Genomic DNA, 12,711 nt, shown 5'->3' with positions numbered 1-12,711 from the left:
AACACCAGAATATACTCCTAAATTGCACACAAGTCAATCACAGTATACTCATTCAAGGATTGGCAGGGTTTGCACCAAGATTAAAACCAGAATTTTCTTGCAAGAATTCAAGAGCTATGCTTGGTTTAAAGTTGCATTCAGAAAGCAGGAATTGCTTTTACTGCTCAACACAGCAGCACGAAGCTAGGAGTCCTCCTGTCCCAACAGAAACCTTTGGGAATTATTTTTCAGGAGCTATTGCCAACTGCAGGTAGGAGTTGGCATTGCTCCTTTGGTAATGGTAAGAGTGTTTTTAAAACCGTATTTTTGTGATAAAGTACAATCAGATGCACTTTTAGTTCTGCTTTTCCCCCCTCTCTTGGTTTCTACTCTCCCTTGAGATTACTTGTGTGTTTTTGTTACTAACAAGCTTGGAGTCCTTTCTTTTGAAGTCTTGTAATCTGGTAGATTCTCAATTTGTGTGATGTCACACTTGGGACTAAACAGTCCATATCTTAGCAAATCTTCCTTGATAGTTTAGTTGGCAGCAAAGCTATATAAAGAACAGGAGAGTCAATGTCAACTGTTTAATAAAACTTTTTCTACCTTCAATATTGAATCCCCCTTGAAACATTTCCTGAAGGACAGCTAACCGTAAGCAGAAAGCCTACCAGATCCACATCCAGGCAGGCACTTTGGCTTATATCTTTCCTGGAAGGGTTGACAATTAAATCAAAGAAAAGGCTTCAGTTCAAGGAAACTGACATAAAGAAAATAGGAAAATTAAATCAGGCCTAGCGACAGTGACAAAATTTCTCCTTCCTGTACCTCTCCCTCAGGAAAGGCAAACTTTAATCATCCCTTCAGATGGTGATGCATTACTATTAAATTGAGGCTTCTAGGGTTGTAGCAGAACAAGACAGTTGTAGAAAAAATGAACAGGAAAAAAAGCAATTCTAAGCAGAATAAACATCAAGTAATTTTAAAGGACTTAAATCCAGAACAGACATATTCTACATATCAGTTTTTAATGCTTGACACTGTGCATACATTAAAAGAGATACTAGTAAGTCTGAAGGCAACTAATAGCTCACAGAGAAAAAGTCTCAGGTAAATTACCTATTTGAAGTGTGCTTTTCCAAACACTTCAGATGCAAAAGGTTCAAGCAATTGCTTGACACATATTGATTACAAAAGAAGTAACTTCTTAATTCCAGACCTGCATGTATACTACTACAGTCATAGTAGCATAAAGATACTTGTTTTGCTATAATCATTTTCATAAGGGAATTCTTCAGTAACATGTACTCTTACAAAAATCATTATGTTATCACTAAAATTATGTCCATGCTAGCTACACTAATGTTGTTAAAGTGATGCCAATTGTAACAAGACTGAAGCAGCTTATATATTAGCAAAAATAAGATGACATTCAGATACTTAAGTACTTAGGCTCATTAAAAAGAGGGAAAGAAAAGAAGAAAAAAAGAAGAAAAAAAAAAGAAAACAAAACAAAAATTTGAAACGTTAAGCTTCTGAGATATTTAAGATCCTTTTAAAATAATAACCAGGAAAAATAACGGCACTCTGAAGGCTTTACTTGACTACCTAGCTATGATTTGGATTTCAAACTGAGAAAAGGTTGATCTGAACTATTATAGAGGACAAACAGGATATTTCTGATGCAGAACTCTGGCTGTAGTCTTATCTTAAATTTAGGGCAAATACACACTGATTTTTGCCCTTGAAAGGTGAATTTTGGAGGAAAAACCCTATTACATACTTCACATGCTCAACAGTGTGACCTCTATTAGAGGCTGACAGAAGTAAAAGAGAAATACAAAATTTGTAGCAGTTTCAGGGTCTTTAGGCAACTTTCAAGTGCCTATATATGACACAGTTTAAGACCAAAGGAGTGTGTTTTGCCTTGCAGTTTTTTTAGCCTCCTGTTTAAAGCAAAGTGTTAGCTATGAAAATTATCGTAGGACAGGCAGTGTATTATCTGCCTCAAAGACTTAATACTCCATTGTTCCTCACTACAATATATCCTTTACTCCATTACACATCTGCAAGAGGTTTTTTTGGTTCTTTTTGGGTGTTTTAGAGTTTTTTTTATTGGCAAACTTTACTTGACTCTTGACTACAATTCCTTTGCCTTTCATGAATTTGTGTCTGCAAAGTTGTTTTTTTTTTCTCCTGTACAGACACTGTTCAAGTCACAAATCTAACCATGAGTAACCAAGAGTACACATCTATCCATGAGGAGGGTTAACATGCTGTTGTTAATGAGCTGTTGAGACAACAGTGGTGTGAAAGAGGTGTGTCAGTGAGGTTTCCATCTTACCTAGGTTACCATACTAACAATATAACTGTGAATGACACCCAGAGCTCTCTTCTTTCTCATGGGCTATAGATGATCAAAAATGTGGCCACTGTGCTGTATAGAATTTTCTGACTACAGAAGCACTCATAAAAAGGGCATAAAACTTTGCAATTGGGGAAATCCCACCTCTAAAGAGCAGCAAGTGTCCCTACTCGGAAGAGATCTATAATCTTGATTTTTTTTTTCCAGATATTTAATGGTTTTCACATTCAGAAAGCACTGATGACCTTATTTGGGTGCAGAACCAAATCACATAGCTGACTCAGCCAAACTCCTCATCCTCCTATGTCCCAGAGGATCTAGGGCACAGACCCAGTTATTAAGGCTACCTGATATCAAAACATAAAATAGTTTAGATCACGCACCACCATAGTCAAATCACAAGTTATATTGATGGGGTATCTATAAGGTGGGACTGCCAGTCACATCTTGCTAAGCAGCACAAAGGCACTAATGTCTCTCCTACAATTTTACACAGAGAACCTCTGAGCAGTCATTCTTTAAACAACAAAATCCAGTATGGACTTAAAGCAGAGCACCCTCAAAAAGGTGATTCACACAGAAACAGACAAAATGATCATTTGCAGTCAAGTGCAGACTCATGGAGATGCTGACTCAGAGCTTTTCCTATGATTTCCAAGCTTAAAGGCATGGCTGATAATGTAATTGGCATTGCTCCAGTCATTAATTATACCTGATCATTCTTGAAATTGGTGAATAACACAGCATAATTTTAACATCTTGTGCCTCAAAAGCTTACCAGCCTTCGAAATGAAGGAGCTCTAAAATAGTCCCCCTTCAGTAGATCCAGTGGATCTGGATCTACTCCATCATTTCCACTGACGTTGTTATTACTGGCAATAACATAGCTTTGCTAAGACCAGAAGAGAACCTAAAGAGATTTTAAAATGCAAATGTATGAAAAAACACCACATGGAAAAACAGAAGTATCGATGCCAAACTGCTAGAATAGCCATTTCATAACAGTTTAACTGGGGAAAGCAAACCTCTCAGGACAGGTCAAGGGAACTCAGGCCACTATAAGTGATCATGACGGAGCTCCATAGACTGCCACATCATTAGCTAATTTCCAATACCTTCCTGTGCAAACTTGAGCAGAAAGTACCTTTGAGGATTGACATATTCTTATGAGCTAGTCCATAACCAAAGGAAGATATTTGCCTGTTTTCTTAAAGCAGGCAAACACCATGGCTTTTCTAAGGTCCCAAGTTGATGTTGTTGTAGTACTGAAACTTATATCTATTAAATATTTTACGTATCACAGAGACAGATGTCTCTTCCAAATCTACCTATCTTAGCTTAAAATAAGTCTTTCTCCAGACAGTAAGAATACCTCAATGAGACTTGATATGTGCTCCCCAATCTGGATTTAAGGTCAGCTTTGCAAGCTTTCCAAAGACAGGCTAACTCAGCACATCTGAAGCTGATTGAGGAGCATTAGCACATGCCTGCCTCTGGTGACCTGTAAAGTTATATTCCTGCAATCAACACAGGGTTTAAGGCAAACAGCGAGGGCTGTGATTTCTTCAACTGTCTCTTGGAAAAGTGGACATTGATTTGCAGTTTCTCTTAAAGCATGTACACTCTCTCTGAGAGAGGAGGTATACAGCACACAATAATGGAAGGATCCATTAGGGACATTTGGTTTTCCACATTTAATTGCAGAGGTAAAATGATTCTGCTTCTACACTGGAAGAGTTGCCTTCCCTGTCTAGTATCCTCTCTATCATATTAGCTGCAACAGGATATTAAGTTCTTACCAAATAAAACCATTTACCATTGCACTCTAATGGACTGAGCACATGCAGTAGGAAGGGCAGAGTGATTTATACTGGAGACTTACAAAGCTTTGTGGACTCCATTGGGGCAGAATGAGAGACTACATTTTGAGCTCCCACATTTTAAAATCTATATTTGCATTAAATGCTCACCCCTTGCTAACATGTCTGTGTCCTTTTGCTGCTGTAAGCTCTTATGCCCCTGAGAAGCATTAGTGTGTAACTTGATAAAGCTTCACTGAAACCACGAGAATTGTTCAACAATAACATTTAATACAGAGGCAAGCTTGCAAATGGTCATAAGCATAAAACTTCATCAAAATCAGAAAAGCCAGATTGCAAATACACAGTTGATATCGAACCTCTCCTTATACTTACATGGCATTGCATGGTATATACTGGGCCAGTACTGCCCACTGTCTCTCTTCAGCCAAACACGAACTGTTCTACAAAAGAAAAAACACAGCATAAATGTGAGGAAGAGTGGAAAAGTAACCATGAATGAAAACAAAGTGGTGACGATGAATGTACAAGACCTTCTTCAAAATTAAAGTATTTTGCTGAGAGGGAAAATAAACGTGCAAAATCCTACAGCAGCCTGATACAACAAACTCAGATTAACCCCTGTAAGGTGATGAGGGTAGACCACTCTTTGATTCCATGTAGTATTCAACATCTTGTCTGAACATACCACAACAGTATTTGGAAACTGCTATGCTTTTTTGTTCTTTGCCTTTACAAGGACTTGAACGTGACTGTTCATTCAATGCTTCACATGAGGATTTGGGACACCATATGTAGATCAGGAAAGTATTCCTGTATCAGCACTTCCAGTGCTCTACAGAAGCCTTCCCCACTGGCACTCAGGGTAGGCCTTGGTCCATCTGCTGCCTGTTGTTTCATTATTCTGCTTCAGGAAAACCTCTAAGAAAAGGAATGAGATTCTGAGATTTTCAGCTTCTAATTACTAAGATTACATCTATCTGTGTCAACAATGAGCTCTTCAGCTTCAGGACCTTCCTCTCTCCTCAGTGCACTCAGGATGCTATGAAATGCTGATTGAGCATGAAGAAGCCAAACTCTTATCCTTCTCTCTAGAGGATGACTAAGGTGACAGGCAGCCTTACAGTTCTCTGCCCCATCAGCACCAACTACTGAATTTGGGAGAAGCCACATTTTCTTGGAAGAGCACATCTTTTTTCAGCTGCAGTTGTGTACATTTCTGTATACTTCTGTAAAGAATACTACCCACTAGATGAGAAACCCAAAGCACTTGAAGCTTCTAAAGAATGCAAAGAAAAAACCCAAACATGAACAAAAACAAGCTTTTTTTATAGATATATGGCATGAAGAGTACTTGCTGCTTGCACGGTTACTGGACTTAAACACAGCACCTATCCAGCTCAGGATCCATTCTTCAACTGCACTAGAGTGATGCAGTCACCATGGAAATGAGCTGTCCCTTCACTTTGTTATCAGTAAATTGACTTGGAGAGATTTTTAGAACCTGTCAAATCAATGGATATTCTTCTAGTCTTTTCATAACAGAGATTATTTATTTTTAAAGGAGATGGGCTGTACAGAAATAATTCTGCCATATAGAAGACAGACTATGTCTTCAAATATTAAGAGAATGTGAAAAATGTGTAGTTTAAAAGAAGAATTGCTTCTCTCTGGTACACTCAAGAGAATGTGTCTCAAGTCTAAGTGGCTGTCAATGTACCAGCAGGTCTCAAGCACACTGCTGGGCTGTGTACACGTGCAGGAGGCAAGCTTCATCTGAATGCCTGCTGCTCACAGAGGTTCCTGTGTCAACAGTGGCACATCCACCTTGGCATGGCAGCTCTGTGCTTCATCATCTACAGAAACTTACTCAGTCACTGGTATGTCATTTCTGATAAAGATGTTTTGCTCATACAAACCATAGTTTATGCATTTAGGCTGTACTATGCTCCATGGAAGTCCACACAATTCTGCCAGGCTGCATGCAAGATTCTCTACTCCATCCCTACTCTGGCCTGAGCAATCACCTCACTGCTGCATGACTCAGTGTCACTTGGAGTGGTGGAGTTGAAGTTTCTGTGAAACTCATAGGCAGGGCTTGTCTTTTCTCCTTGGTGTCTTCCATGAAATTAATGCAAAAGACAAACACTGGTGTTGCATACAGTACAGACAGACTGACGTGTGTAAGCACTGTCTCAAGATGTTTGTATGTTACAACACTGTGAACCCTGTTGTAGGGAGATCCATTATGTCGAGAAACAAGTTACCCCTATAACACTCCACTTCTCCAGAATATCCATAAACCCACCAGTTCTAGTTGTACAGGGTGAGTGAAGAAATCTGATATATCAGTTTCCCATAACAGATTCCCTCTCCAGTTTGTGAATTTTTTCCTTTCTTACTTCTGTATAAACATTTCTCTTTGATGAGATGCACTTCTGTAACATAATATCACCTTCACACCCCAGGCATACACCAACCATATACCAAAGCAGAGGTAGCCCTAAAAACATACGATGTACTACATTATTTTGTAGGTAACATTGGACTCCAGGAAAACATTTTAAATGGCATTTTAATACAGTCTTTATTGTTTATACCTTGGATCATATAGTGCAGGATTATTTTATCTCTTGTCTTGCTGAGTGACCAAGAAGGGTAAGCATCAAATCCAGCACAAGATCTGAAATGAGTTTTATTCCTATTTGTAGTAAGCACAGAAATTACAGATGTACAGAAATTTTCATCTGTCACTTTCTAAAGTCATATCAGGCTTAGCCAGAGACTCTGTGAACATTACTGCTCCTTGGGAAAAGGGAGTATGTCAACAGTGCAAATGACAGTGCATGGTTAAAAATAAAGACATTCCCTACTGTCCACTGTTCTAGCCACAGAACTGATTTAACACATTTTCAGAACAGTTTCAAAATAGGAAATGGAGGACACTATTCCAGAAAATCCTTTAAAACACTCCTTCAGCTATTGAGAGAAGAAAGGAAAACATATTAGGATAATACAATATCAGGGTTATTGTAATCTGTGAGGTTTCAAGGCATTCCTAATGGTCTATTAGCACATATTCTCACCATCAATATACTGAAGACTTCTTTAGTGTTGAAAAAGAAATTTAAAAACTCCACCTCTTCCTCAGTATGCAATAACAGACAATTCAAAAGTATTCAAAAGATATGTCTCTCTAGAAACTAAATATCTGCATTGGTAACAGCAAAAGCTTAAGCTGATGTCATTAAATAAACATAATAATAGTAGCATTTGAAGTCCAAGTACACCACTGACAGTTTTATTGCTTTTAGCAGAGACACACTGTCATTAGAAGTAGGATAAGGAAAATTATTTAACAACTGCATTAAACTGCATTATACAGTACTATAAACCCCTCAGCTTCTCCAGGGACTTTTGTGAGTAAGAGATGTGAAAAGATTCTGGCTCCCACCAGTTAATGACATGGACTGCTACTGTGATTTTCTGAAAGAATAGAAGATCTTTCATGCCTCGTGGCAGCTCATGAACCACCGCCAGTGCACTGGAACCAGTGATAAGGAGCTTCATTTCTCGAATAAATTTTGAAAGAAAATATATGAAAGCAAAAGTCAAAACCGGAACTGGTTTCTGAGCCAGCCTGTGTTTCAGGAAAAACCAAAAGAAATTTAATAGCACAGTGCTAAAACCTCAGGCACCAAGAGGACTTAATCTACCAGTCCTCATCCTATATCCTCCTAAAAAAAACCAAACCAAGACAAACCCCCAATACTTTTATACCACCTCCTGCCCCCAAACCCAACCCCAAAGACCCAGTGAAGTGCATGACTGTCTCTCAAGCTCACCCATACTAGTTCCCACCAAGAAGCCCATCACACAACTATGATGAAGGGTTCTGCAGAAACCCTGCAATTTTGGGGCACATTTCAGGTGTTACCTTCTTTTCACTGGTTTTGATGAAGAAATGTGTGATTTAAACTGAACTAATCAAGGATTTACTCACTTGACTCTTTCTGAGACTACAAGACAGTGCACAGCTAGGCAACATAAGATATTAAGCTATTTAGACAGCATGCAAAGGAGGGCTATGAAGATGGTGAAGGGCCTTGAGGGGAAGCTGTATGAGGAGCAGCTTGAGGTCATTGGTCTGTGCAGCCTAGAGAAGAGGAGACTGAGGGGAGACATTGCAGTCTACAACTTCCTCACAAGGGGAAGCAGAGGTGCAGGCACTGATCTCTTCTCTGTGGTGATCAATGACAGAGCCCTAGGAAATGGTATGAAGCTGTGTCAGGGGAGGTTTAGGTTGGATGTCAGGAAACGGTTCTTCAGTAGAACAGGCTCCCCAGGGAAGTCGTCCCATCACCAAGCCTGACAAGAGTTCACAGACCATCTGGACAATGCTTTCAGACACATGGTATGATTCTTGGGATTATCCTGTGCAGGACCAGGAGTTGGACACAATGATCCTTGTGTGTCCCTTCTGACTCAGGATATTCTGTGATTCTATGATCACTGTAGATCTGGTCAAGGTTCTTTCGTATTAGAAAAGAGCAGGCTCAGTTTCTAAAATTAAGTGGAAGAGCTACAAATTCAGGAAAAAGGAAAATGTGTGGGGAAAAGATAAAGTTCTGAAGAATGGACTTTATTTCAAGGCTGTTTTAGAGAGGTTGTCTCTTAGCAGTGATTACATAAAGGCATTTCTAGAAGATACGATATCCTCATTGTAATCTTGGTCTGTAACTCAACATCAGGCTTCCTATAAAATAAAAGCCTTTTGAGCAATAGTTGCACTCCTTACTCTGTATATCTCAAGCTCTGCAACAAAGCCATAGGAGCAGTAAGATCTGACTTCAATAGGAACCTAGGCCAGCTCCCAACAGCCATCCCCTTTGCTGTATCCAAACTGTTGTATCCAAAATGTTGCTGATATTGTTGCTAGTCCAGCAACTCTCATGCACAAAGCTCAGAAGAAATATGATCACAGCAAGGGTGGTGAACCAAATATGGGCTGCACACAGTCCTAGATATGAACAGCACAGGGAGCACACCAAAAATCCATGCGGAGGCAGCTGGATCTGAAAGCAGTAGCTCAGGCACCAGTTGTGAGGGAGGAAGGAGTCTCAGGAGCACTTATATGTTCAAAATGCACTGTCAATCCCATCCAACGATATAAAACATCACTGCTTTGATTTTATATATGTCTAAGGCTAGCAGAAAACATTTTAGGTGAAGTTCATCATTACATGGATTATCTCTATGATAATGATCTACACAGCACTTGTCAGACACGAGGCGATAGAAATCCTGACATTTCATTTCTCCTTTTGCAACACAACAACCAGATGCAGAATTTACAATGCAGGTATCCCACCTAATGCTGAACGGGAAGCTCAGGAGCAAGTCTGCAGTCTGGTGCAAAGGATAGAATAGGGGAGAAATGCCCAAGGGGGCGAGTCACTCACTGACTTTTATTGACCATCATCTGGTGGCAACAAAGCTGATTTTTGCTACCTTTAATGATTCTCCTTATGAAATCTAAGTAGTCTTATTTGCTCTTCTTCATAATCATCCCCTACAAATGTCTCTTGTCTCATCCATTCTCAGAGTCATTAGAAAAGTTTCCTGCCAAGGACCCCATCAAAGCCCTGGATCATATGAATACTAAAGAATATGTTACATACAATTTTTGATCTAAATAATCTCACTTTGAGCTAATACCTCCAAAGGATACAGGGAATGAGCTAACAAAGTGTTGTGCAAACTAAGCTCAGAAGTTAATGATCTTGCAGAACACTGTATTAGTTCTTCCTGCTTAGTAGAAATGCAGTGGAAATAGCTTAGAATGAAGCTCAGTGCAAAGGTACAATAGGAAAGAAACTGAAAGCTTGAAGTACTATACATTTATCACCTATCTTCATAAAAAAAATTGCACAAAACAGAATGCCAAGCAAGCAGGCAGATGGACTGAAAGGCAGGATTTTTTTCACACAAAGCTTACTAAACATTCTAACTCAAACCATGCTTTATAAGATGTTTTCTCATTCAATTCATGCTGCTTTAACTAAATGCAAATGCATATTGCATAATAGGGAAAATGTCAAAGTTTTAGTAGTTTATATGCAGCTAGAGAATTGCATGGGTTTGTCAGGGAAAAACTGTTATAACAATCAGTTGTACTTAAGACCTCAGAGAAAGAGATACCACTTTATTTAACACAGCTTTGGTTTACATAGAAGGCTTTTTGGGTACTTTGTGGGAAGTGACTGGAAAACAAAGATTCATAGGAGACAATCTCAGGAGAAATGCATTTTTATGACTCAAAAAAACCTGATAGTGACATGACAGCTTTACTACTCAGCTGTGAAACTGTTTCCACCCATTTTTCAGTTTTCTGGTCTGAAATGAATGAGCAATGCAGTTCAGTGATTTTTCCAGCTACCTGAGCACACAAGCCTAGAAGCAGCGCGAGCTCTGCTGTTCAGGCACTGGACCAAAACCAGATTCTGACCAGTCTCCACTGCAGAAACTCTGGGCAAGTAAAGAGACACTCAAAAAACGAACCAGAAGTCACAACCACCAAAAAATACTGTGTTACCTTGAGGTTACTAAAACAAGGTTCAGAGAGCTGAGCTGCCTCAGGTCTTCAGCAGCTCTACAAAGGCAGTGCTCATCGTGTATCATATGAAGCAGTGTGGTGACTACACCACATTCAGGCAAAAATGCTGTAGGGAAGCTAATTTTTTCTGCAAATGCAGTTAAATCCAGGGCTAGAATTCTCAGTGACCATCTGCTTACAGCTTTGGAAAGTATTAAACAATGAGTATTATATCACATTGGGACTTTTTTCAAGCAAAATTTCAAAATTATCTCCCTCATTAAGAACTGTCTTCCTTACAGAGGTTTGGGGTAACAAAATGAACTTCATCTCTCTCTTACCCACAGACCTCCTCACCTAAACCCCACCAAATGATTTCCCTTACAGAACAGATGCATCAATTCCCATTTGCAGTCAGGAAGCATAAATACACAAGCTTTTGAAGGTAATTGCATTGGATGATTTGATTATTGCAATCCAACTACTTTCACCTCCTTCCCACATTCAAATGTTTCAGTAATGGAAGTTATTAGAAAAATCCTTGTTAGATTAAAATACAGGCCGGCTGTGCAATAAGTGACTCAGTGGAACCATGTTAAAAATACCTAGTGGATCCAGAATTTGCAAGAAAGCAACTCTCCTGCTTCCCTCTGAATCGTCCATATAGCAAAGGTGAAGACTAGAACCTACAAGGTTCCAGCTGCCTGGAACATCTGTCCAGCAGAACACAACACTTTTTTTTTCCAAAGCTGCTATTGGCTCCCAACCAAGTTAGTGACAATTTTTTAAGTTATGCATGTTTTACTCTGCATAAAAATGAATGCATTACTCAACCAATAAAAAAGTAAATTTGTGCTTTTGAGTCTATGAAGTGAAAGCTGAACATACCCATTTTCAATGTAAATACCACCAGTATGGTGTTTCTAATAAATTATATTCGTAAATAGGTTAATTTACAGGAAAAGATTGATATTTGATTCCAAACACTAAATTAAGTCATTCCCTTAGGCCTCAATTTATTTTTCATACAAATGTTTTCTTTGGTTTAGTATCCAGTGTAGCATCTAGTACATTATACCTTTACTGCAGAAGAAGGAACCACAGTTCCACATCTATAGGATAAATGCCTTCTCTCAGCATTTTAATTTCTGGACATACGTCATCCGCATCATCCATTGCAAAAGATTAAATTAAATAATTAACTACTTCACTGCTTCTTGGAGGATATTTGATGTATTAAACAGAGTATAACAATTCATTGCAGATATTTCAGAATCCTGGTGTAAGGAAAATAGGTTCCTAGATACAGAGAGACAAGAGGATGCACAATCTCTAAAAGTGTTATTTTGCCTTGATAGTGTATAATCATTCAGTCAAAAAGCACCCAACATTTAATTCATACAAAACAAAGTTGTAGGGGAAAACCAGTGTCTCTTAGATTTTGAGAAGACCATCAATCATATCTATCTCAATGCAAATGAACCCTTTTTTGAAGCAAGCAGCTGTTAAGTCCCAACATCCACACACTTCCCATTAAGTCATTACCTTACAATGTGCAGACTTATTTCTGTTGCTATATGAACTTTCACTTCAATTAATTGTTTCTCTGGATTTTTCTTTGTGAAAAAAAAACAAACAAAAAGCTGTGCTGGGTTTTGGTGGATAATTTTCTTCACAGTAGCTGGTATGGGGCTGTGACTTTAATTTGTGCTGAAAACAGTGTTGATAATATAGAGATGTTTTAGTTATTGCTGAGCAGTGCTTACACAGACTCAAGGCCTTTTCTGCCTCTCACTCACCCCACCAACAAGTGGGCTGGGGGTGCGTAAGAAGATGGGAGGGGATGCAGCCAGGACAGCTGACTTCAACTGGCCAAAGGGATATTCCATGCTATATGGTGCCGTGATCAGCATATAAAGCTGGGGGAAGAAGGAGGAAGGGGGGGGATGTTT

The 12,711-nt window shown here is 39.0% G+C and overlaps 1 protein-coding gene across 3 annotated transcripts in view; it reads right to left on the bottom strand.

The window, feature by feature from the left end:
- WDFY2 (WD repeat and FYVE domain containing 2) overlaps nucleotides 1-12,711 on the bottom strand; it is a 95,284-nt gene that overhangs the window by 38,871 nt on the left and 43,702 nt on the right. For all 3 annotated transcript variants that reach the window (XM_017815019.1, XM_017815017.1, XM_017815018.1), the window contains one exon: nucleotides 4,540-4,607. In XM_017815019.1, coding sequence (XP_017670508.1) covers nucleotides 4,540-4,607 — 68 coding nt within the window. The remainder of the gene's footprint in view (nucleotides 1-4,539; nucleotides 4,608-12,711) is intronic.

This window comes from Lepidothrix coronata, unplaced genomic scaffold (assembly GCF_001604755.1).
Source record: "Lepidothrix coronata isolate B3197 unplaced genomic scaffold, Lepidothrix_coronata-1.0 Scaffold48, whole genome shotgun sequence".
Classification (NCBI taxonomy): domain Eukaryota; kingdom Metazoa; phylum Chordata; class Aves; order Passeriformes; family Pipridae; genus Lepidothrix; species Lepidothrix coronata.
The sequence above is the reverse complement of the archived record's forward strand: the minus strand, read 5'-3'. Positions and strand labels throughout refer to the sequence as shown.